A 27,410-nucleotide genomic window follows, 5' to 3' on the forward strand; every position below is an offset into this window, starting at 1 on the left:
GGGATGACCAGCTTTTTTTTTGACCCTAGATTTGGCCGAAAAGGGGGATGTTTGACAATCTGTCATCCTTAATTCACAAAATGTGTTCTAGCCATTTCAACCTTTCTGTCATTATAACCCTAAGAAGTGCTTTTGAATCTTTTTTTTGGTACCTTTTAATTCCAATTTAAAATCGATAATCTGTTTTTTTTTTCAAGGGATGATACAATAATGCCTACTGTTAGCGGAGTGCTTCAAAGAGGAATGACTGTGGAAGGACTTCGACAATTTATCATTGCTCAAGGATCATCACGATCTGTAGTCAACATGGGCTGGGACAAAATTTGGGCCATTAATAAGCAAGTAAGTGCATACACATAATTTTTCCACTAGTTCGCAATTGAATAATCTGTTTTGTTGAAATGGAGCAAGTCCAATGCCAATGTAGGGAATTTCTAAGAACTATTGAGAATCCGAAAGTTTAGTATTTTTCTTTTTAAAAAGGTCATGGATTCTAAATATCCTGGATCGCCCTCATTGACAGTCAGCAAGGCCGGATCCAGGATTTCTTTCAGGGGAGGGGGCGCAAAATAGGTTGATCCGATCAACTTACGTTAAGAGCAAGTTTCATTAACGTAAACTTGCGTTAATTAAGTAAATTACACTACGTTAGACTACGTTAGGGGGGGGGGGGCTGGATCTGCCACTGACTGTCAGGGTGTTCTATATAATGTTTTGTTGAAGTGTAAGATACGTTCCTCGGATATGATTTCGTTAGCATATCAGAGAGATACTTGAATCTTGAATACTTCATTCTTTGATTGCTATGACATTCATATTATTATTATTGTAACAAAGTATTATTAACAATTCCAAAACTTCTAAGAGTTTATTACGAGGGGTATCGAAAAAGTATGTTATAGAATTAAAAATAAACAACGTATAAGAAAGTAAATTCATTATGCAGTTGAAAGCACACTAAGACCCGCTCTTGGCGGTTACAGAGGAAAACTTTTTCTACTTTTGGATAGCCCTTTGAGATATGAATTACAGCACTGCCAATACAGTTTATGTAAATTTAGACATCTTCTGGATCTGAAATTTCGGTGCTTTCAATGCAGTGTTTATGATAATTGGTACTAAATATTAAATCAGATAATCCTATTTTTAATTAAAATTTTATGCTGCTAGACGTTTACCCTTATTAAAGAAAGCTAAAAAAATGTAACAAAAATGGGCCAAAAAAATATGAGGTTGCTTTCTTCATGTTGAGTACTATTACTCTAAGTATATTAATATTGTGTTAAGGTAGTCGAATAGAAATCTTGAAAGACCCTTTGAGTCTGAAGCTATTGCACTTTCAATTCTTTGTTTTCGTTAAATTTGACTACATAAAAAATTAAAAAATCCTAATTTTAGTTAGTTTTTTTTTGATGTTAAAAATATACCATTAAAAATAAAATAAGCTTGGAAATGATTTTTATGCATAAAACTTGTCCCCAAAAAAGGGAAGAGAAATCAATATTTTTGAAACAACCCCTATTTTTTGTTCCTTTTTATTACAATGATTAAAAATATTTTAGTCAGGTCATTCAGTAATCAGAATAGAATTTTGGCAAACCATTCAGACTTTAAATTGCTGCTCTGTCAATACAGCGGGTTTACTTCGAATAAAACACAGTTTAAAAGAATACAAAATATTGTTTTATTTGTAGATTTATTAGCACTTGCTATTCACAAAGAAAATATCTATAGATATTTTAGTCCGATCGCACAGTAACCAAAATATGAATTTTAACAACCTATTGAAAATTAAATTGCACCATTTTCTATACAGTGCATATAACTGAAAATGTCATTTTGCGTGTACAGTTTTTGGCGTCAATAAGATGGCGACTTTTCTGTTTTTTGTTGTCTTTTCCAGTCGTTTTTCTTTAAATTGTACTTTTTTAATAAACAAAACACGCACATGAATTAAGCTTAGGTTAGATATAAGAAATCTGGTTTTGTAGCCGAGTTATGGGTGATTCAATGCATTGGACTTAGACAGAATGCATTGGAAATGTATAGTTTGGGCTATATATTTGCACATTTGGGGAGTGGATGTTAGGTTAGGTCAGGGAGCGCTGACGGTTCAAAAGCATCCTAAAGATGAAAAGATTGGGTATAAAACGGTTTGGACGGCACCAAAAGTGTTAATTGAGGCTGCTGATGCTGAAATGTTGATGGTAAATGTTAAATGTTTTTGTTTAATTGTTTTTATTTTTAATTTATTTTGTCAATTCATTAATAATGTATAATTTACTAATTGCGCCCTCTACTTTATTTTTATAAAAATGAAATTTCAAAAATTACAAAATATTATAACCGTTAGATTGTTTATCGGAAATTTTGAGCCCTTAGAATGTCTACACGGGGGGCAAACGCCCTTTTTTTCCCCATAAAACTGCCTCTGATTTTATTTAATAGTCTAATATTCTTTATTAACCATGTATTTTGCTCTCATATGACTTATTTTCTCGCTTTTCATTCTTCATTCTGTCGCTTACTTGTTTTTTTTTCTCATTTTTGTGATAAACGTAGTATATAACTATTTGTAAGTTTTTTAAAAACATACTTTTGTTTAAGAGAAAGCCTGTATACATTAGTAAAGGACAAATTGATCGGTGGTTAGTTTTATTTGTTTTTTTTATTTCTTTAAAATATTTTTCAATATTCTAATATATATCTTTCCCTAGTATGTGTTAATCCCTTTTTGACTGAACTTCCCCTTTTTCCTTTTTGCCCCGTCGCTCACTTTGATTTTGTACTCTGACCTTGTAGACTGATATACTGCTACCTACACTACATTATGTAGCTCATAGCTTTGGGGGCACACGTGAATAATGTGGTACTGACTTAAAGCTCTGAGTATTTGACTAGTTAGCAAATGCAGCTTATTTGGGGATGCCACGGTAGAAACAGAAAAGATCTTGGCTGTATTAAACAGAAGCTGTATTAGGTGGAGTAGGACTATCATATGTTTGAGATGAATGCCTAAATTGTTAGATTTATTACTACCACAGCAAAGAAAGATTTTGCTTCTCTTGCATAATACAAAGATACAATAAAACACGTTAAGTAACTAATACCAATGCAACAAACACACATCAACCCTTCATGCTTCAGAACTACAGTTGGGTTTGTATGAGTCTTTTATGTTTTTCAGTTTTTATGAGTCAGCCCAAGAATTGGCTTCGTAAGTCTCTCACTTATGTCGAAGAATTGGTATTTTGTTATGGAGGTAATGTGATTTGTGGCATGTATCTTGACTCCGTTTTGATGAATCAGCCAATAGTAATCAAAATCAATATATTTGTACTTCCGCTATCAAAGGAACACTGTGGACATTGAATTGCGAAAATTTAGTCTTAACATTGAAGCCACACTTTGGAGGTATCGTGATAAGTCGTTGTGTTTGCTAAGATCATAAGGCATTATTAGGGCCCAGTGAAGGAAGCCTTACTTAATACGGTAAGTAAGAACCTGCCTAAAGTCTACATGTTCTTATAACTTAGCATTTTCAGCCTCACACTAGAACTTGGATACTCTAATTCCTACTGGTGAAAATCACTGCTGGCTAATGAGCTCTTGAATTGTGCAAGGCTTTCAAAATATTACGACATCATCTGAAAGATGGTTAGGGTGGTTAAATCTCGAAAATCAAAACTATTCGAACCGATCTTCTATTAACTATTGAGGGACCCGACAAAGGAAGGATGTTGCCTAGTAGCTCTGAAGAACATGCTCAGATCTATATTATCAGTATAATGGACAAGTCTTGAAATGAAATTCTTGAATTCCAGAGTTGAGTCCGGACAGTAAGAAAATCAGAGACATTGAAGTTTTATGCCTATACTAAAAAGGTTTTTGATTTAAAATTTTATTTTAGATTTGACTTACAAACCGAAACGTTTGAGTCTTGATTTTATATTTGAATGAATTGTCTATCGAAAAAAGGATTTTTGAAAGAAGAATGCTGGGCCCAGGTACTCTTCTATTCATTTCTGAGTGACACAACTTGCAAGATCGTCGCCTAGTAGCTCTGACATGCGAAATTTGAAGAACATACTTGGCTCTATATTATCAGTATCATGGACAATTCTTGAATTCCAGATTTGAATCCAGGAAGTAATATCAGAGACATTGAAGTTTTATGCATATGCGAAAGAGGTTTTCGCTTTGAAATTTTATATAAATTTGACTTACCGACCGAATCGTCTGTGTCTTGATTTTATATTTGAATGAATTATAAAATAGAATAAGGGTTTCAAAAGGAAAGGGCTAGCCCCAAATACCAGTTACTCTTGTCTCAGATGTAATTTAGAAGTGAGGGACGTGGCCCCACTTGAAGTGGAGTTCTTGAAATGGAGTGGCCCCTTGAAGTGGAGTTTTTATAGAGGGCCAGCTGCTTTCTCATTTCAGAAGTAATTTTTATGATTATACTCTCAAGTTCCCAGGAATCCTGCAGACGACTATTAAATGGATATTAATGAAATGTTGAGGAAAGCATGTTCTTTTAAGCTCATTTTTCGGGGGATGTTGATATTTGTTTTATTTATATTGTAATGCGTATTATTGGATTCTGTTGTATGGCCTTGTTTGGCTTATAATAAAAATTTTATTATGGGAAACTGAGCAGAGATGAATATTCGTCTATTTAAGATGGATTCATCAGGAACTAATAACAACTAGCACGATTAATAGTGTGACCTATCAGAACTAGAAAAGTTCTAAATAACCTTAATTTAATAATAAATTAAGCACTTAATAATAATATAGTAATGAAATATTATATATATATATATATATATATATATATATATAAATATTAATAAACAATTACAATATAGTATAACAATTATAATATAGTATAGATTAACATAAATATGGTAATAAATAATAATACAATTTTGATTTCAATTGAAGGTCTAGGTTTATGTGGATCCAATTGAAAATCATTTTGAAGTAGGAAGGTTTTTTTATTTTCTGGAATTCAGAAGATTCTGAAAAATTCTTTTGTTTTTATTTTGTTTAATTATGAAGCAGTCCGTCATAGGTTAATTTTTAGAACACAGGCCGCTCAATTAAAATCCCGGATGAAACAGTGGAGACTGGGAAAGAGATAAATGACTTTAAAATCTACTAGTACGACTAACAACTCACTATTGCACCATGCCGCCGAGGCCAACAGGACTACGCGCGCTCCGTCTCCATCCCAATCTATTCAAAACGTCACTCTTTACATCCTCCCAAGAAGTTCCAATGTCCTTGAATTCCTTTCTTACGACCTTCTTCCACCCCATTCAGGGATGACCAGCTTTTTGTTTGACCCTAGATTTGGCCGAAATGGAGGATGTTTGACAATCCGTCATCCTTAATCCACAAAATGTGTTCTAGCCATTTCAACCTTTCTGTCATTATGACCCTAATAAGTGCTTTATATTCTTTTTTTTGGTACATATTAATTAAAATTTAAAATCGATAATCTGTTTTTTTTTTTTTTTTTTTTTTTCAATGGTTTATACAATAACTGTTCGCGGGGTGCTTAGAAGAGAAATTAATGTGGTAGGACTTCGACATTTTATTATTGCTCAAGGATAATCACGATTTGTAGTCAACATGGGCTGGGACAAAATTGGGCCATTAATAAGCAAGTAAGTGCATACACATAATTTTTCCGCTAGTTCGCAGTTGAATAATCTGTGTTGAAATGGAGCAAGTCTAGTGCCAGTGTAGAGAATTTCTAAGAACTATTGAGAATCCGAAAGTTTTGTATTTTTCTTTTTAAAAAGGTCATAGATTCTAAATATCCTGGATCGCCCTCATTGACAGTCAGCAAGGCCGGATCCAGGATTTCTTTTAGGGGAGGGGGCGCAAAATAGGTTGATCCGATCAACTTACGTTAAGAGCGAGTTTCATTAACGTAAACTTGCGTTAATTAAGTGAATTACACTACTTTAGACTACGTTAGGGGGGGGGGGGCTGGATAGGCCACTGACTGTCAGGATGGTCTACATAATTATTTGTTGAATTATTAGGCGTTGCTCGGATATTATTTCGTTAGAATATAATAGAGACACATGAATCTTGAATACTTCATTCTTTGATTGCTATGACATTCATATTATTATTATTGTAACAAAGTATTATTAACAATTCCAAAACTTCTAAGAGTTTATTACGAGGGGTATCGAGAAAGTATGTTTTAGAATTAAAAATAAACAACGTATAAGAAAGTAAATGCATTATACAGTTGAAAGCGCACTAAGACCCGCTTTTGGCGGTTACAGAGGAAAACTTTTTCTACTTTTGGATAGCCCCTTGAGATATGAATTACAGCACTGCCAATACAGTTTATGTAAATTTAGACATATTCTGAACCTGAAATTTCGGTGCTTTCAATGCAGTGTTTATGATAATTGGTACTAAATAGAAAATCAGATAATCGTATTCTTAATTAAAATTTTATGCTGATAGACGTTTACCCTTATGAAAGAAAGCTAAAAAAAAATGTAACAGAAATGGGCCAAAAAAATATGAGGTTGCTTTCTTCATGTTGAGTACTATTACTCTAAATATATTAATATTGTGGTACGGTAGTCGAATAGAAATCTTGAAAGACCCTTTGAGTCTGAAGTTATTGCACTTTCAATGCTTTGTTTTCGTTAAATTTGACTACATACAGAATTAGAAAATCCTAATTTTAGTTAGTTTTTTTTGCTGTTAAAAATATCCCTTTTAAAATAAAATAAGCTTACAAATGATTTTTATGCATAAAACTTGTCACCAAAAAAGGGAAGAGAAATCAATATTTTTGAAACAACCCCTGCTTTTCGTTCCTTTTTATTACAATGATTAAAAATATTTTAGTCAGGTCGTTCAGTAATCAGAATAGAATTTTGGCAAACCATTCAGACTTTAAATTGCTGCTCTGTCAATACAGCGGGTTGACTTCGAATAAAACACAGTTTAAAAGAATACAAAATATTGTTTTATCTGTAGATTTATTAGCACTTACTATTGACAAAGAAAATATATATAGATATTTTAGTCCGATCGCACAGTAACCAAAATATGAATTTTAACAACCTATTGAAAATTAAATTGCACCATTTTCTATACAGTGCATATAACTGAAAATGTCATTTTGCGTGTACAGTTTTTGGCGTCAATAAGGTGGCGACTTTTTTGTTTTTTGTTGTCTTTTCCAGTCGTTTTTGTTTATATTATAAATGTTAATTAAACGAAACACACACAAGAATTAAGCTTAGGTTAGATCTCAGAAAAATGGTTTAGTAGCCGAGTTATGGGTGATTCAATGCATTGGACTTAGACAGAATGCATTGGAATTGTATAGTTTGAGCTATATATTTGCACATTAGGGGAGTGGGTGTTAGGTTAGGTCATGGGCGCTGTTCAAATACCTTACCTTACCCCTCCCTCCTTTAATGTGCAAATATATAGCCCAAATTATATAAGCATCTAAACTTAATATTATACTTCATTAGGATTAACCCTACTTCATTTCTTGGCTGTGTTTCGTTTAATTAACAATTGCCCTGTATATATTTATTGCAAATAGAAACCTCGTTGAAATTCAGTTTTATCTTTTCAGGTAGTTGAACCAATTGCTCCACGTTACACTGCCATTGAGAAGGAGGGAAGAGTTCCGGTATTTATAAGCGGGGCTATAGAGGAAGCGCTGACGGTTCAAAGGCATCCTAAAGATGAAAAGATTGGGTATAAAACGGTTTGGACGGCACCAAAAGTGTTAATTGAGGCTGCTGATGCTGAAATGTTGATGGTAAATGTTTAAGTGCATAATAAATCGTGAAATTTAGTCTATTTATAACAAAAATTTACAAATTATCAACTGTTGCTGCGCAACTATTCACGTCTTAACCATTATTTTGCAATAAATAGTTACATGGAACGAGAGAGAAAAAAAAAACTTTAAATGGGCAACACACTCTTTATTTAGCCCAATAAACGGGCTAAATAAATGGGCAAAATAATCTAGGTAACAAAACAAGCTTCGGTGGATATCTTAGTATCCACCACATGTATTAATACACTTGAGCCATGCTGAATAAAAATTGGCAAACTGTTTGAAATATCTGACTGGAATATCGCCCACCGTTATTGAGATATCTGACATTAATTATTTATGCTTATATATTTTAATCCAACGAAAGAGGATTAAAAATATGTTCCGGTCGGTATCTTGAAATCTATAGTTTTCAGAGCAAATAGAGCAGAACAGTTTTAAGATCTATAATAAGCACGAAAAAATACATTAGAAAAAGATTCAGGTATAAGAATTAGTGTGCAAATGAGCTCTTAAACATCTCTCTGTGATGTGTTTATCCAACTTTATCCAGTAAAAGGGTATTAAAAAATATGTTTTTTTTTATATCTTGAAAACCTGACTTGATAGAGCAAATATTTTTCAGATTTATAATAAACACGAAAAAACTACATTAGAAAAAGATTCAGGTATAATAATTAGCGTGCAAATGAGCTCTTAAACATTTCTCTGTGATGTGTTTACCCAACGAAATCCAGTAAAAAGTTATAAAAAAATTGTTTTTTTTTTACATATAAAAAATGTATTGATAATATTTTTAATATATATTATAAGCAAGAAAAAACTTTTTTAGAAAAAGTTTTAAACTTATGAATTAGTATCTACATGAGCTCTTAAACATCTATCTGCGATTTGTTTATCCAACGAAATCCAGTCAAAAGGTCTAGAAAAATATGTTTTTTTTTATATCTTGAAAACCTGACTTGATAGAGCTAATAGTTTTCAGATTTATAATGAGCACGAAAAAAATACATTAGAAAAATTTTTAGATATAAAAATTAGTGTTCAAATGAGCTCTTCTGAGATGTTTTTATCAAACGACATCCAGTAAAAAGTTATAGCTAAATATGTTTTTTTTTATATCTTGAAAAACTGAATTGATAGAGCAAATATTAGACGGATTTATAATAAACACGAAACAACTACATTAAAAAAAGATTCAAATATAAAAATTAGTGTGCAAATGAGCTCTTAAACATCTCTCTGTGATGTGTTTATCTATGTCTTGAAAACCTGACTTGATAGAGCAAATAGTTTTCAGATTTATAATAAGCACGAAAAAACTATATTAGAAAAAGATTCAGATATAAGAATTAGTGTGCAAATGAGCTCTTAAACATCTCTCTGTGATGTGTTTATACAAAGAAATACAGTAAAAGGGTATTAAAAAATATGTTTTTTTTATATCTTGAAAACCTAACTTGATAGAGCAAATAGTTTTCAGATTTTTAATGAACACGAAAAAACTGCACTAGGAAAAGATTCAGGTATAAGAATTAACGTGCAAATGAGCTCTTTAGCATTTATCTGTGATGTGTTTATAAAATGAAATCCAGTAAAAGGGTATACAAAAATATGTTTTTTTTATATTTTGAAAACTTGACTTGATAGAGCAAATAGTTTTCAGATTTATAATAAGCACGAAAAAACTACATTTGAAAAAGATTCAGATATAAGAATTTGTGTGCAAATGAGCTCTTAAACATCTCTTTGTGTTGTGTTTATCCAACGAAATCCATTAAAAGATTATTATAAAAATGTTTTTTTTATATCTTGAAAACCTGTATTTATAGAGCAAATAGTTTTAAGATCTATAATAAGCTAGAGCAAACTACATTAGAAAAAGATTCCGGTATATGAATTATTATGTAAATGAGCTCTTAACCATCTCTCTACGATTTGTTTACCCAACGAAATCCAGTTAAAAGTTGTAGTAAAATATGTTTTTTTTATATATTTAAAAAATGAATTGATAGAGCAAATAGTATTCAGATTTATAATAAGCACGAAAAAAATACATTAGGAAAAGATTCAGATATAAAATTAGTGTGCAAATGAGCTCTTAAACATCTCTCTGTGATGTTTTTATCCAACGAAATCCAGTAAAAGTGTATTAAAAATATGTTTTATTTTTATATCTTGAAAACCTGACTTGATAGAGCAAATAGTTTTCAGATTTATAATAAGCACGAAAAAACTACATTAGAAAAAGATTCAGATATAATAATTAGTGTGCAAATGAGCTCTTAAACATCTCTCTGTGATGTGTTTATCCAACGAAATCCAGTAAAAGAGTATTATAAAATTAATTTTTTTATATCTTGAAAACCTGACTTGATAATAGTTTTCAGATTTATAATAAACACGAAAAAACTACATTAGGAAAAGATTTAGATATAAAAATTAATGTGCAAATGAGCTCTTAAACATCTCTCTGTGATGTGTTTATTCAACGAAATCCAGTAAAAGTGTATTAAAAAATATTTTTTTTTTTATATATAGAAAACCTGACTTGATAGAGCAAATATTTTTCATATTTTTAATGAGCACGAAAAAACTGCACTAGGAAAAGATTCAGGTATAATAATTAACGTGCAAATGAGCTCTTTAACATTTATCTGTGATGTGTTTATACAATGAAATCCAGTAAAAGGTTATAAAAAAATATATTTTTTTTATATTTTGAAAACTTGACTTGATAGAGCAAATAGTTTTCAGATTTATAATAAGCACGAAAAAACTACATTTGAAAAAGATTCAGATATAAGAATTAGTGTGCAAATGAGCTCTTAAACATCTCTCTGTGATGTGTTTATCCAACGAAATCCAGTAAAAGGGTATTAAAAAATATGTTTTTTTTTTTATATCTTTAAAACATTACTTGATAGATCAAATAGTTTTAAGATTTATAATAAAGCAAGAAAAAACTACATTAGAAAAAGATTCAGATATAAGAATTAGTGTGCAAATGAGCTCTTAAACATCTCTCTGTGATTTGTTTATCCAACGAAATCCAGTAAAAGGGTATAAAAAAATATGTTTTTTTTTACATCTTGAAAACCTGAATTGATAGAGCAAATAGTTTTCAGATTTATAATAAGCACGAAAAAACTACATTAGAAAAAGTTTTAGATATAAAAATTAATGTGCAAATGATCTCTTCTGTGATGTGTTTATCCAACGAAATCCAGTGAAAAGGTATAGAAAAATATGTTTTTATTTTATATCTTGAAAACCTGACTTGATAGAGCAAATAGTTGTCAGATTTATAATAAGCACGAAAAAACTAGATTAGGAAAAGATATAGAGATAAGAATTAGTTTTCAAATGCGCCCTTAAGCATCTCTATGACGATTCATCCAACAAAATCCAATGCAAGGGAATTAAACAATGTTTCTTTTAAATTTTGAATGCTGTCGTCAAACAATTGTCAGGTTTGTCATCAGCATGACCAACTACCTTTAGAAAAAGATATAGAGATAGGACTAGTGTGCGAATGAGCCCTTATAACATCTCTCTATGACGATTCATCCAACGAAATTCTACAAAAGTGGACTACAAAATATATTTTTGTTTATAACTTGAAAACCCGATGTGAGAGGAAACCTGTTTGCAGATGTATAATCATGCTGTAAAACGAGTAACATTAATAGAGAAAAATAATAAAAATTATTTATGCTTCATATACTGGTACCTTAATGTATGTTCAATCTTACAGACCACTATTAACAATATTGCCAACGAAGACCAATTACCAATATAGGTAACACAGACCTACCACTAAATTTAAGTGCAAACATTCAAATCTTTGGTGGATGCGTTTCTACAAAAACTGTAGAAATGCATCAAGATGTGTTTATATTAATGTTTTTTACGTTTTTACGTAACAGTTGGACAATAATTTCGGGGGGGGGAGGGGGCTAAACACCCTAACCCCTTCCCCCCTGAATACGACCTTGATTATACGTTCAGCGGAAAAATGTATGTATGAAGCTATATTTATTTTAACGCAATCTTTAAGTTGTATATGGAGATCAAAGAATAAGGATCAAGTCATTCTATATTCCATCCACTTGCTGTGTTCTGATTAAGTTGAAATTTGGCATCTACATTAATTCCTACCTTAGTTAAAATAATTTTCACTTTAATACTCTAGGCCCAGAATCGGAGACCCAGAATAAAACATGCCCCCTCTCCCAATAATGAACCCCATGTTTGAACAACGGGCAACTTGAATAACTTACAGCCCTTGTCCCAGGGGCTGTGAGGGACCACGTCATCTCTGGAAGCATAGTTAGCTGACCCTGAATTCAAAATCATGTATTCTGCAGTAGGCATCAAGACATGGCTAATTGTAGAAAAAACCAAAACAGATAGTCCGAGTAATTGAGAGGCAAGAATGTTTAAATGGCTATGTTGCCCAAAATGCTATCCCAAAATTTTATCGAACTTTTTTTTTTTTTTGGGGGGGGGGGGGTTGTGTGTCGAAAAATTTTAGTGAAACGCTTTTATATAAATAAAAATTCATGGAGTTGGCAAATTTTTTTTTAGGCAGTGTACTCGCTACTTGAGGAATTAAAGGACATAGCTATTAAAAAAAAAAGGTACACACAATCTTTACATAGCGCATAAAAGAGTTGTTTAAATGCATTTTTGCCACTTTTTTGCATGTCGGACAAAGATTTCGGGGGTTCTCCCCTCCTCTGGACTCCCCTCCCTGGATATGGCCTTGACCTCTAACAAATAATTTCTCGTAAAAGGGCGCTAACTTTGTGGCACCTCGTATGCCTCGTATATGGAGATCAAAGAATAAGGATCAAGTCATTCCATAGTCCATCCACTTGCTGTGTTCTGATTAAGTTGAAATTTGGCATCTATATTAATTCCTACCTTAGTTAAAATAATTTTCACTTTAATACTCTAGGCCCAGAATAAGAGACCCAGAATAAAATATGCCCCCTCTCCCAATATTGAACCCCGTGTTTAAACAACGGGGAGCTTGAATAACTTACAGCCCTTGTCCCAGGGGCTGTGAGGGACCACGTCATATCTGGAAGCATAATTAGCTGAACCTGAATTCAAAATCATGTATTCTGCAGTAGTCCTAAAGACATGGCTAAGTTTATAAAAAACCAAGACATAGCCCGAGTAATTGAGAGGAAAGAATTTTTAAATGGCTTTATTGACCAAAATGCTATCTCAAAATATTATGCAACTTTATTTTTGGGGGGGGGAGGTTCTGGGTCAGAAATTTTGATTGAAACGCTTTTCTATAAATGAAAATTAATGGAGTTGGCAAATTTTTTTTTTAGGCAGTGTACTCGCTACTTGAGGTATTAAAGGACAGAGTTATTAAAAAAAAAAGGTACACACAATCTTTACATAGCGCATAACAGAGTTGTTTAAATGCATTTTTGGCACTTTTTTGCATGTCGGACAAAGATTTCGGGGGTTCTCCCCTCCCCTGGACTCCCCTCCCTGGATATGGCCTCGACCTCTAACATATAATTTCTCGTAGAAGGACGCTAACCTTGTGGCATCTCATATGCTGAAATCTACAGGAAGAGTTGCCAGCCCGAGAGTTGCCTATTTGGTTCATGACACCTTGAATACTGCCAACCATTCTAAGCTTTTAACTTCCGTTACGAAGGGAAACTAGAAATCCTCATAGAAATTGAGTTTTTAATAGTAACTTTTGGAAGCTTTATAGTTTGTAAGGTATTTTTGTGTTTTGATTCAATCCGGTATCCCAATTTCTTCTGCTTAATCCAGCTTAATTTATCACTTCAACTTGTTACTCCAGTTCATTCTCAGTAAATAGTTGATTTGAGTTTTAACTGAATTTTAGGAAGGAGAAAATAGCACGTTTGTCAACTATGGAAACGTAATGATAAAGAAAATTCACCGCAAATACGGAAAAGTTGAATCTATTGAAGGGGATGCCAACTTGGACAACAAGGACTACAAGAAAACATTAACGATTACGTGGCTTGCAGATACGCCTAAAGCCCCTTTGATCCCCACTGTCGAAGTGGATTTCGATCATTTAATCAACAAACCTGTGCTGGACAAAGAGGAAGACTTTAAACAGTTCATTGGCCATCAGACTTGGGTATGTCTTTGTTTGTCTCCCTTCTCTTCTATCATTCATCGATCTTTTTCCTTGGTTGTGTATTAAGTCCTCACTCTTAGGGAAGGATGATAGTCAACGATTTTGTGATGGGGATTTTTCTGATGCATCAAACGAATCTTCAAGTATCATAAAGTAATGTCTTGTAATATTTGGTCTTTTTCCTTGGTTGTGCATACAGTCCTCACCCCTTAGGAAACGAATATTTTTTCCGAGAGTAATTATTTTGATGCATTGGACGAGGCGTAATGTATCATAAAATAACGTATAATCGTAATATAATATATGATCCGCATATAATCGTAATGTACTGGACAAATGATTGTTATGCATGAGGGCTGTTTTTAAGACTTAACTTCACCTGCTTCCATAACCAATACCGTTGAGCACGATTTTTTCTCTCTAACCGTTGAAAGGACAGTTCTGTGACCGTTATGTAACCAAAGCGTATACATCTTCTAATTTTACCACCCTGGTTTAAATTATTACATAAATTTAGTGCAAAAACCACTATTGTTCCGTGGTCGATTTAAAGGACAGTTCCATGACTGTTCGGACGGACATCACCCATCTTTTAAATTTTACCGACCTGGTTTAAAGTATTCAATAAAAATAGTGGGAAACACCACTAGTGTTCCGTGGTCGATATAAAGAACAGTTCCGTGACTGTTCAGGGACTGAAAATCTCCCGTATTTTAAATTTTACCATCCTGGTTTAAAGTATTACATAAATATAGTAGAGAACATCGCTATTGTTACGTTACCATTTTAAATAACAGTTCCATGACTGTTCTTTGACCAACGCATGGTCATCTTTTTAAAATTTTACTACCCTGGCTTAAAGTATGGAATAAATATAGTAGGAAACATCATTGTTGTTCCGTGGCCGTTTTAAAGACAAGTTCCTTGACTAAAACACGTCGGCCTCCAGTTACAGTTTCTGATTTTTGGTAGTTTTTCATTATACCGTGAATATTACTGTTTTTTCCGTGAATGCTTATAAGACTTAGTGACTTTTAACATTACAATTTTGTCCAGGAGATCTGTACTGAATTTTTTTTCCAAAAAACAAATTGTTCCAGGTTAAAAGATAGAAAAGGATGTCTGCTCATGCCATTATTAGATTGTTAATTAGAGTTGCAGTCATGTTTCTGTTTCGTTGTTCTTGTTTTAAAAGCAACAACTGGCTTAAAAAACTTCTTGGACCATAGCTCCCCCTCCTTCTCTGGAAATGCTTTTTTTCATTTGGGCAAGATTATGATACTTTTTTTCCGACTTTAAATTGATGATCTTTTATTGAATGATACCATAAATTCTGATTTTTCTGTAGTGGAAGAGAGCCCTATTTTTTTTACTGTATGCTTAATCCACTTAACTTGATTTAACAGCATCTACATTTGGTTTCATTATATTTCTTTGTTTTTTATAATAGGGTTCAGTTATGTGTCAGGGTTCATGTTATAGTTTTAAAAGTGAGAAAAAGCCCGAAAAAAAATATTCTTGGACCTTAGTCCTCACCATTTCATTTGGGCAAGATTATGATACTTTTTTCCCGACTTTAAATTAATGATCTTTTATTGAATGATACCATAAATTCTGACTTTTTTGTAGTAGAAGAGAGCCCTATTTTTTTTACTATATGCTTAATCTACTTAACTTGATTTAACAGCATCTACATTTGGTTTTATTATATTTCTTTGTTTTTTACAATTTGGTTCAGTTATTTGTCAGGGCTCATGTTATAGTTTTTAAAAGTGAGAACAAGGCCGAAAAAAACTATTCTTGGACCTTAGTCCTCATCATTCTCTGGAAATAATTTTTTTTTCATTTGGGCAGGATTATTATACTTTTTTCCCGACTTTAAATTGATGATCTTTTATTGAATGATACCAAAAATTTTGACTTTTTTGTGGTGGAAGAGAGCCCTATTTTTGCATTATATGCTTAATATACTTAACTTGATTTAACAGCATCTTCATTTGGTTTCGTTATATTTCTTTATTTTATATAATATGGTTCAGTTATTTGCAAGGGTTTATGTTATAGTTTTTAAAATTGACAACAAGCTCAAAAAAGCTATGCGTGGACCTTAGTCACTTACCACTCTCTGGAAATAACTTTTTTTTTCATTTGGGCAGGATTAGGATAATTTCTACTTACTTTAAATTTATTATAATTAAACCAATAATTGTGAATTTTGTTATTAAAGAGAACCATTTTTTTTACTATCTTTTTAATATACCTAAATTAATGTAACAAAATCTTAATTTGATTTATTTTTATTTATTTTTTTGTAATTTTGTTTTTAAGTTATTTTTCACGGTTTCTGTTATGGTCTTTAAAATCAAAACAAGCTTGAAAAAAAAACCTTTCTCTTTATTTATCCAATCCCCCCTCTTATAAACTTTGTTGTTTTTGTTGTTTTTTTTTTTGGGGGGGGGGGGGGATGGTAATACTTGTAATTTTTTCATTCAGAGTTGCTGTCATAGTTCTTTTTGTTTTCCATTTCGAAAAGCAGCTGCCTGACGATCCCAAACTTAGATATTAAAGAAAGGGGACATAGTTTTATGAACCGAAATTTCATACTTTTTGTATAATTAATGCTTCGCGCGCACCCTTACAAAAAAAATTTTCAGTTTTTAATTCATGCAAGTGACCAGTGCTAAGGATTTCATTCTTACTAGAACAGTTATTTTTAAAAATATTTTTTCTTATAATGTAAAAAACGAGCTTCAATAAATAAATTCATAAAAAAAGTAGAAGGGAGTAGATATTTGTGGACCCGAAACTTTTAACAGGAAGAAGAAGATTATTCTCTCTCTTCCGGAAAAGGGAGAGAGGAAGGAAGGTTCTCTTCCTCGGGAGTGAAACTCGTCCTGAAGAGGAAGAGACACAGGAAGGGGGTCTATACCTCGATTGAGCAAATGAACAGGCTTACTACTAATATTAATAGTTAAAAGTTTTTATAAAATTATTTTTCTCCATGATAATCCTTTCAACTGTTGATAGTTTCGTCAAAAAAAAACCATCTATGTCATCTAGTCTTTTGTTACACTTGGCATTTTTTAAAGCTACATAATCCTTTTTCTTTCAGGAACTCGGATCAGACTTATTATTACACTTATTTCACACATCTAAATTAATCTTATTATTACACTGACAGAATGTCAAGCGTCGCCGAACGATAGACGGTGTAGATAGTTTTTTTGCGCAATCGAGGGCTACTTCAATTCTTATGGGTCACTCTTAGTACCTGTTTTTTATATTTAAATGTTTTTAAGTGTACTTAAAGATCAGCACTTAGATATTAAAACGTGATCACTGTCCGAAAGGTCAAAAGACAAAACTAGGAGTAACTTTTTCTTTATAGATCTAACGTATTTCTCAGGCTTTGAATTTACAGGTTATTTAGTCCATTACTTTTCTAGGAGCAAAGGAGATATTTATATATTGGAGTGGAGCAGAGGGACACAACTTGATTTAACATCATCTAAATTATGTTTCTTTGTTTCGGCATTTCTTGTAATATTTTTAAGTTATTAGCCTGGGTCGTTGTTAATTTTTTTTTATGTTCTCTAGTTTTAAAATCATCTACATTGTGTTACCCCACACAAGAAAATAAAGAAATGTGACAAAGTTCAAAATCTTCGCAAGGGGCTATACAATTGTAACGAGCCATTGCATTTTAGTCCTTTAACATCAGTTGTTGAACACCAAGTACTACTGTTCAAGATTCCAGATGGGAAGCCAGCTCCTGTAGCTACTAAACCCCAAACCCAGGTTTGTTTGTTTTTCTTTGTAAGTTCTGACCTTGCTTGGTTGGAAAACAGTTAACCCTACCGATTGTTAGAGGTTCAACATTATATGTGAATAATCTTTTTCAAACATTCCGCTGGCGATGTGACTTTGTTAGATTTAGGTGGGACGGCAGTTCAGTCTCCATTCATATTTTCGCCAGTCCTATTTAACTTATGCTTTGAATGAGTTGCGAGTTTTTAACTATATGACTGACTCAAAGAGGGTGTTCTAGTGGTGGGCAGCACGGACATTAAATAGGTCTGATTGTGTTATCCTCCGACCCGAAGGAGGATTCAGTTTTCAGCAATGGACTCTGGTTCATACAAACTTAAAGCTACAAATGATTAAGTAAATTCAAAGTTTGTTAGTTAAATGGAAAAAAGTGACACCCTCATATCTTCAGTGGCGTAACTTTTTAAAAATCTTAGGGGGGGGGACAAAGGGGGAGCTAAATTTACCAAATCAAGTGAAAATGATAGTAAAAACTGAAAAAAAACCATTTGGTAGCATAAATATACTATATAGTGCTATAAAGGTAAATATATACTAAAAAAAACTGATCCGTTTCTGTTGATGCTTGAATTATGTAGGCTTATCTTAGTTTTGACAAGATTATTGAAGATACTAAATTTCAGGTAGGGGGAGGGGCAAACAGGGGTTTGGGAGGCAAGCTGAGGTCTGAGAGGGGTAGTCCCCCTGCCCTATAGCAAATTACGCTCCTGTATCCCCCCCCCCACACACAAGAATGTATGGCCGAGAATGCAGAGGGAGAGAGGGGGGAGAGAGAAGATGAAAGACACGCCAGAAAAAAAAACAATGGCGAACTTTAGTTCATCAATCATTACCCGTCGTTCATCAAGCCAGGGTGCAAACTTTTACGCAGTGTTCGAAAATGTTGCATGTGGAAAAGGCCTATAAAAGTTGGATGAAATCGATAGATATTTCTATAACTAGAGGTAAAAATGCTTACATTTTTATATATCGGCTGCAATTGGGTGCTAGTAGCCCTGGGGAGCGAGCGTTGGAGGGTGTATGGATCGGTATCGCCATGTTTTTGCGTGACTGTGTCGGCTCTTTCATGCTCTTGCATAGATGAGCCGGTAGGGTTCTCTTTATTAAAATAAGCCATCCATTCTCTTTTCGGTTTTTGACCAGACTGTTTGGTCGTTGTCTCGTCCACTATTGCTGTCTTGAGTGGAGGGGGTATGCATTCTTCACAATTGTCCTTAAAAATAATAGAAAAAGTTATTATATAAATAATTTGCCCCCTTTTTTTTACAGAAAGAAATTTATCACCCTCAACCTGGCAATTTGTTTATTATCTCAATAAAAATTCAAAAAGTAAAAATATGTAGTGAAATATAATAGTTTAATCCTTTTTAAATATTAGAATTATGGTACACTTAAACATTAAAAGTACTGCCGAGGTTGTCTCTTTATCACACCCCCCAGACCAAATAAGCCCACGGAAAATAACCCCCATTGAAAAAATCACTGTGAAAAGTCATGGACAAATAACACCTCCACCCCACCCAAAGATATAGCATACTATTGAATCTGTGAATTATGGCTCTCTGAACTATTCAAAGGACGGCATAGTTTGTATATTTATCACACACCCCGAAAAACATAACACGGAACCTAAACCCCCCGGAAAATCTCCCTGAGAAAAGCCAGTGATACATACCTCCTCCCCACCCCCGAAAGAAATCGCAACAAATAGTATCTGAGAATTACTGCTCAATGAACCGGTCAAAAGCCGTCAGAGGTTTTATATTTATAACCCCCCCAGAAAAATAGACAATTTACATTAACCCCCACCTACATATTCCAGGCGACCAGCACCTGGTGCCATATCCCCTAACACCCCCCCCCCACGAAAAGTTAAAAAATATGATAAAATTAAGACTACTATAGATAAGTATATGTTTATTTAAACCAGAACCCCATAAAATTAAATCGATGAAGAAGTTTTTTTTAAACTTAAAATAGTGATGTTCTACTTGACATTCTCTTTTCTCGCTAAACTGCTTTTAATTTAACGTGGAAAAGTATCATTTTTTTTAGCGGAAGCTTTTGCTATCCAAATTCATATGGATTTAGCAAAGCCTGATGTACTTTAAAGGGGTGTCAGCAATTATCAGCTAATTAAATCGTTGCAAGAAATCTGTAAGTCAAAGCCATAACGGTGAAAACACTCTATAAAGTGATTGACAGAAAGTTGACATTTGCTTTTAGATAAGATACGTAATTTATCAAAAAAAGAATTATGGTCGTAAACAGTGGGGGAAGGATGTATTGGGTTTACATAACGAAAAAATAGAGTATTTTACCCTTTTTATCGAGTATGAACATAATATAGTGACGTTTGTATAGGGGGTGGGGGGGGGGTTACCCGACGAGGGTAGAGGGTGACCACGGAAAACAATTTTGAAAATAAAACAGAACTTACATGGTAAATTGTAGTTGCCAAGACTTCAACTTCATCAATAGTATCCATTCTAGTTGTTTGCACTGTGTTCTGGAACTTTCTGATAATTTAATCACATTGCATGTCCGTTATATACGAAATCTCAAGGGCGAATTGTAATGTAACGGGAAAATCATATGTAAGCACGTCTCGGATTGGCTGAGAAGGAGGACGTATCCAACTCGCTGATTGGGTGAGAAGGAAACATGTGATCTAACTGTTTCCTGTTCCTGGACACCTTGACATTCACCCCTAGCATGCACTTGTTCAAAACAACAATAATAAATAAATCCCTCAGGTCTAAAGATTAGAGACACCTTAATGTTTCGTAATTCCCCCTTTCGTGAATCAATAAGTCACCCTAGCAATTATGTAAATCAATTTCTCAGGTCAGGCTAGCCAAACAACAATGAAGCCATGTTTGTTTCTTAATTTCCCCATCGTGGATCAATAATTTCCCCTAGCGAATATGTAAATCAATTTATCAGGACATGCTAGCCAAACAACAATGAAGCCATGTTTGTTTATTAATTTCCCCTTCGTGAATCAATAATGTCCCCTAGCGATTATGTAAATCAAGTTCTCAGGGCAGGCTAGCCGAGAAAAACAACAAATAAATCGATCTTGGAAAAAGAGGTCATTGAGCGATTACGTAATCTTTCTCCCTAGGGACTCTATGACCATATTGTTTCATAATTCCCCATGCTCGTGAATCAATAATTCCCCACATCGATTATGTAAATCACCCCTCATGTCATTCGCACGTGGCCAAACACCAACAGATCGATTGACCTTGACACACCCACATTAGACTCGATCGATAATCCTTGAATAAATTATGTCCCGTCAGCATTAAACTAAATTGTAGATGTCAGCAGGGTGTTCGTTCTGTAGTCAATAAGGCCTTTCTACTGATATAGCCAACCATTTGGCTATCAAAAAAACAGTCTAAGTATACACTAAAATATAAAATAGCGAACGGGTTGGCTAATGTGGTGAGTGTATGTATATACTGAAAAGAAAAATAGCTAAATTGTATTCTCTGCCAGAAAGAGCTAGAAGTAATATTTTAAGGAGGGGGGGGTAAGGATAATGGTGTTGACTGGACTTTATTTAGTGAAAAGTGGTAAAAATAGGGTTATAAAAGAGCCGGTAAGGATTAACAAAAAATGTAATTATTTTAGCAGAGTACAAATAATGGTAATTGTAAGAAATATTCCGACCGTTCAAAGCGTCCAGACATTGACGCACTGTACACCGTTGTCTTTTGATAGTTTCTTCTAACTTAGCATTAGACAAGACAGATAGCAGATATTACATGAAAAATATATAATGTTGGCTATATATCTGCAAATTGGGGGGGGGGGGGAGGGTGAGTATTTAGAAAGGTTGAAGTCAGTAAACAATTCTTACGTACTAATATCAGAAGTAGCCTGCATGCAGACCCACTGTAATTTACGCCCACCCCCCTAATGTGCAAATATATATCCCAAATTTATTTCTAAAGTACTACATTTGTATCATACTTAGGCATATTTTTTTAGGATTAATCTAACTTCACTTCTTGAGCGGTTGGGGTGAGGCGGGGTTTATCTCAAGTGCTGATTAATTTAAATTTTCTCTGTCCCATCATGTCACGATGATGGGCCGGGAAGGGAATGGGGGGGCCGGGAAGGGAAGGGGGGTGTGGAATATATTTCTGTTCGTTCATAATATCTAAATGACATTTAAGCTAATTGGATAATATCTAGCCGACGTATGTATACATATGCTCAATATGGCCAACCAGTTGTCTATCAAAAAACAGTCTAAGTATGTAGAAAAATATAAAATAGCGAACCAGTTGGCTACTGAGTTGAGTGTATGTATATACAGACAAGAAAAATCGCTAACTAGGATGCACTGCCAGACCCATCTAAAAGTAATTTTTTAAGGAGGGGGGGGGGCAAGGATCATGGTTTTGACTGGAATTTAATTAGTGAAAAGGGGTAAAAATAGGGTTAGAAAAGAGCCGGTCAGGATTAACAAAAATGTAATTATTTTAGCAGAGTGCAAATTATAGTTCTTGTACGACATACTCCGACCACTCAAATCGTCCATCCATTGACGCACTGTCAACCGGTTTCTTTCGATAGTTTCTTTTAGCTTGGCATTATAAAAGACAGAGAGAAGTGATAGAATAGATGAAATATATGTAATTTTGGATATATATTGGCAAATTAGGGGTGGGGGGGGTATTTTGACATTTTTAAGGTGGAAAACAGGTCTAAAATCATAATATAAGAACAATTCGGGATAAAAAATTTTGTATGCGGCCCCACTGTTTTTACCCCCACCCCCTAATGTGCAAATATATATCCCAAATTTATTTCTAAAGTACTACATTTTTATCATACTTAGGTATATTTTCTTAGGATTAATCTAACTTCACTTCTTGAGCGGTTGGGGTGAGGCGGGGTTTATCTGAAGTGCTGATTAATTTAAATTTTCTCTTTCCATCATTTCACTATGATGGGCCGGGAAGGGAAGGGGGCTGGAATATATTACTTTTCGTTCATAATCTCTAGATGATATTTAGACTACTTGGCTAATACTCGTATCAAACCGTTTTATGTATGCATATGCTCGATAGAGCCAACCATTTGGCTATCAAAAAACAGTCTAATTATACACGAAAATATAAAATAGCGAACCGGTTGGCTACTGAGGTGAGTCTATGTATATACAGACAAGAAAAATGGCTAACTAGGATTCTTTGCCATAAAGAGCTAGAAGTAATTTTATTAAAGAGGGGGGGGGCAAGGATAAGGGTGTTGACTGGACTTTATTTAGTGAAAAGGGGTAAAAATAGGGTTACAAAAGATCCGGTCAGGATTAACAAAGATATAATTATTTTATCAGAGTACACATTATGTTACTTATATGAAATACACCGACCACTCAAATTGTCCATCCATTGACGCACGGTAAACCGGTTTCTTTCGATAGTTTCTTTTAACTTGGCATGACAAAAGACAGAGATCAGTGATAAAATAGATGAAAAATATGTAATTTTGGCTATATAATTGCAAATTAGGGGGGGGGGGGGAGTATTGATAAAGTGTTAATTAATAAAAAAATTATTAAATCATAATATCAGAATAAGGTTGGCTAAAAAATTAGCCAATAATTGTGGCTAACAAATTTTTGAAAATTGATACTTTTAATAAAAAAAAGCCCGATGGACGAATTTCTTTAGAAGTACTATTAATTCAAGATGTTATAGCTTGGATATGGTATGCGATTTATTGGAATTTGTTCTATTAATACATTTATAAGATTTAATGGGAATTTATATAAACAAACTGTAGGTATTCCTATGGGTGGGAATGCAAGTCCATTCATAGCAGACCTGTTTTTAAGTCAATTAGAATATGAATATATGATAAATAAAAATAGCCCAAGCAATGTAAAATATAACCTTTCAAATAATAAAAGATATCTGGTCGATCTCTTGGTAATAAATTGTGCAGAGTTTATTGAGATTTCAAAAAATATTTATCCACAAGAGTTAATTCTTGAGCCTAGCTATGGGATGGGACACTCCGACCATTTCTTAGATTTAAATATTAATATTTCAAATAATAATAAATTGGTTTTTAAATTATATAATAAAACGGATGATTTTAATTTTGAAGTAATTAATTTTCCATTTCTTGAAAGTAATTTACATTCAAATATTACTTATTCGGCTTATTATTCCCAATTTTTTAGGTATGCAAAAATGTGCAGTAATTACACAGATTTTAAAAATAGATGTAAAAAGCTGATCGAAAAACTGATCTTAAGGGGTATTTCTGCCAAAAAAATTAGTTGGAAATTCAAAAAATTTAGTTTCATGTATCATGAACTTTTAAGTAAATATACAAAAAATTATAAAGAAATACTGAATGATATTTTAATATAATTTCTCTTGCGCTTTTCTATTTTTGGAAGTTTGAGTTTTTATGGGTTTCAAACAAGCTTGGGGATCTTTAAATTGGTAATTGGTTCCAGATACCAATAAAAGATACATCTGGACATGTCTTCATTTGTTCCAGAATGGTCTCTTTCAGTGACCTCTGGGATTTTATTATGGAAACATTGAAACACGTTTTGTATGTAATTTTTAATAGCTTGACTAGTATGCATGGATTTCACAAGTTTGACCTGACATAGGGTTACCATATAGATCTTATGGTAGAGGCTCCACCGTGCCGGGTAAAGAATGTAAAGCCTCGAAACCCGTTAAGGCAGGTGGTATTTCTTCTGATCAGCCCTAAATGGAAGGTTCTACTTGGAAATATTTTGCTAGATTTAAGGTGCTTTTGCTGGTAAATTTACAACACCTTACATTTATTGATGACGACTTTGCATGGATTTGGACTTTTCTATTTGGTTAACGGTTGGGGTATACTGTTTGGTCCTAGGTAGTTGGATAGATGGGTAAGGTAAAAGCCTCGTTCAAGTGCACATTTGTCTCAATTGCTGGATTAGGACGACAGTTTTTTTTTTTTTTTTTTTGCCAAGTAATTACCTCTTAAACATAATATAGCCTAAATTTATTTCTAAAGTATTACACTTCTATACTAGTTAGGTTAATTTTCTGATAATTATCCCAGGGTCATTTTCCGAGCGGGTAAGGTGAAGAAGGGCTTATTTGAATTACCAATTTACTTGAATTTTCTCTCCACCATTTCACTCTGATTTGGCGGGAAGGGAAGGGGGGTGTTGAATATATTATTTTTCGTTAATAGTCTCTAGATGATATTTAGACTACTTGGCTAATATCAAACCGTTTTATGTATACATGTGCTCGATACAGCCAACCATTTGGCTATCAAAAAACAGTCTAAGTATACACGAAAATATTAAATAGCGAACCGGTTGGCTACTGAGGTGAGTATATGTATATACAGACAAGAAAATTGGCTAACTAGGATTCTTTGCCATAAAGAGCTAGAAGCAATATTTTAAGGGGGGGCAAGGATAATGGTGTTTAATGGTGTTGAATGGACTTAATTTAGTGAAAAGGGGTAAAAATAGGGTTATAAAAGAGCCCGTAACGATCAAAAAAAAATGTAATTATCCTAGCAGAGTACAAATTATGGTACTAAAGGTTGAGTCTAAAGGAGCCAAAAGTAATTTTTTAAGGAGGGGGCAAGGGTGTTGACCTTATTTATTGAAAGGGGGGTAAGAGGAGGGTTAGGGAATTAGAAAAGAGGGTGCCTCAATTAAGAAAAATGTCATTATTTTTGCAAAGTGATGATGATATTTTATTTGGAGTGTCCATTGATTTAGATTTTCTCTTTTCTTTCATTTTAGTTTGATGGCGGGGACAGGTCTTAGGCAGGGATACGGAATATCTTTCTTTCCGTTCATCATATCTACATAATATTTAGGCTCTTTCGCTAATATCAAGATGGATATTCACTACAGATCTATATAGCTATACAGCTATATAAGCTATATAGCTATACAAAGCTATATATATATAATATATATATATATATATATATATATATATATATATATATATATATATATATATATATATATATATATATATATATATATATATATATATATATATATATATATCTGGTGGTATCTCCTTTGATAAGCCCTTTTCAGTAATTGAATGAATGAATTCAGCAATAATTTATATTCAAATCCATCACGCTGAGATATGTATACACTAAAAAATTTATTTGGGAAAATTTAATAAAAAGAGATAATGCAATTCTTACTGAAACAAAACAAGAACGAGCAATATCTTGAATTTCTTGCAAACAAGAGCATGTTTGGGAGTAACACGGCAAATATAGTGCTGGCCTTCTTCCATTCAGCTTGTAGCATAAACACATGGCCTGAAAAGAGAATGTATTATTGGTAAAGTTTCTTTCTCTTACATTAGGTCTTCATGGGAAATGAGATCTAATAGCCAACTGGTTGGCTAATCTAAATGTGTATATAGCTGAGACTTTAATAGTAAACTAGTTAGCTAGATCTAGGCTCTAATATGTATTAGAAACCTTATTGATAGCCAACTAGTTAGCTAATTTTACATGCATAGGCTATTAGAAACTGTATTGATAGCTGACTAGTTGATTATTTTAAACTAAAGTTTATGTATACATTGCACATTAATAGCCAACTAGTTAGCTAATTCTTATATTGTATATAGAACTCTAATATAAGCTGACTAGTTGGCTAACTAAGGCTGCAATGTATATATAGGTGAGATCTAATAGCCAACCAGTTGGCTAATTTAAAGATTGTATATTTATACACGGTCGTTCTTAATAGCCACCAAGTTGGGTAGACAATTTTTCATATATATAAATTGGCTATTAGTATCCAAAAAGTTATCTAAATTTTCATATTTATGCTATTAGAAACAGTATTTATAGCTGACTAGTTTGCGATTTTAAAATAAAGTTTATGTATACATTGGACATTAATAGCTAACTAGTTAGCTATTTTTATATTGTATATAGAACTTTAATATTAGCTGACTAGTTGGCTAATTAAGGCTGCAATGTATATATAGGTGAGATCTAATAGCCAACCAGTTGGCTAATTTATAGATTATATATATATACTCGGTCATTCTTATTAGTCACCTAGTTGGCTAGACATGTTTTTCTATATATAATGCTTGGCGAAGATTTTTTTCTTTATATATATACTGTGATATTTTAAATTAGCTGTATAGTGGATGTCCCAACAGGACAACTCTACTTAGTCATGACTTGGAACACCATCTCTTGAAGCCTTTGTTATATTTTGACAATGCAAAACGTAGACATTATATCCAATATCAAATCAAATCAAAATCTCCTTTATTTCAAAATGCTTACACGATTGGCCCAATTCTTCTTTTTTTTCAACAAAAGTCTACATACACAAAATGCAATTTTCACATTCAGCGACATGGTCAAAGCAAATACAATTTTCACAATGCTTGCACAGTCAACAAAATTTAAAAAAAGACAAAAATTAAAATAACATACATCTATATATAAAATTAGGCATCGAAGTTATAAAGGCAAATAAACCCAGGCACAAAATTTTTTTTCATATCTTGCAAGGGTTGTGAATAC

The 27,410-nt window shown here is 33.1% G+C and overlaps 1 protein-coding gene across 1 annotated transcript in view; it reads left to right on the top strand.

Annotated features, from left to right (window-relative positions):
• The first annotated feature begins 202 nt into the window (after positions 1 to 202).
• The window catches only part of LOC148943969 (bifunctional glutamate/proline--tRNA ligase-like), a 30,058-nt gene continuing 2,850 nt past the window's right edge, over positions 203 to 27,410 (top strand). Inside the window, exons 1-4 of the mRNA XM_089101305.1 lie at positions 203 to 342; positions 7,637 to 7,825; positions 13,737 to 14,000; positions 18,049 to 18,164. Of these exons, the coding sequence (XP_088957431.1) occupies positions 211 to 342; positions 7,637 to 7,825; positions 13,737 to 14,000; positions 18,049 to 18,164 (701 nt within the window). The 5' untranslated portion in view covers positions 203 to 210. The remainder of the gene's footprint in view (positions 343 to 7,636; positions 7,826 to 13,736; positions 14,001 to 18,048; positions 18,165 to 27,410) is intronic.

Source organism: Artemia sp. Qi Xiang Cuo, chromosome 15, assembly GCF_049724085.1.
Source record: "Artemia sp. Qi Xiang Cuo chromosome 15, ASM4972408v1, whole genome shotgun sequence".
Classification (NCBI taxonomy): domain Eukaryota; kingdom Metazoa; phylum Arthropoda; class Branchiopoda; order Anostraca; family Artemiidae; genus Artemia; species Artemia sp. Qi Xiang Cuo.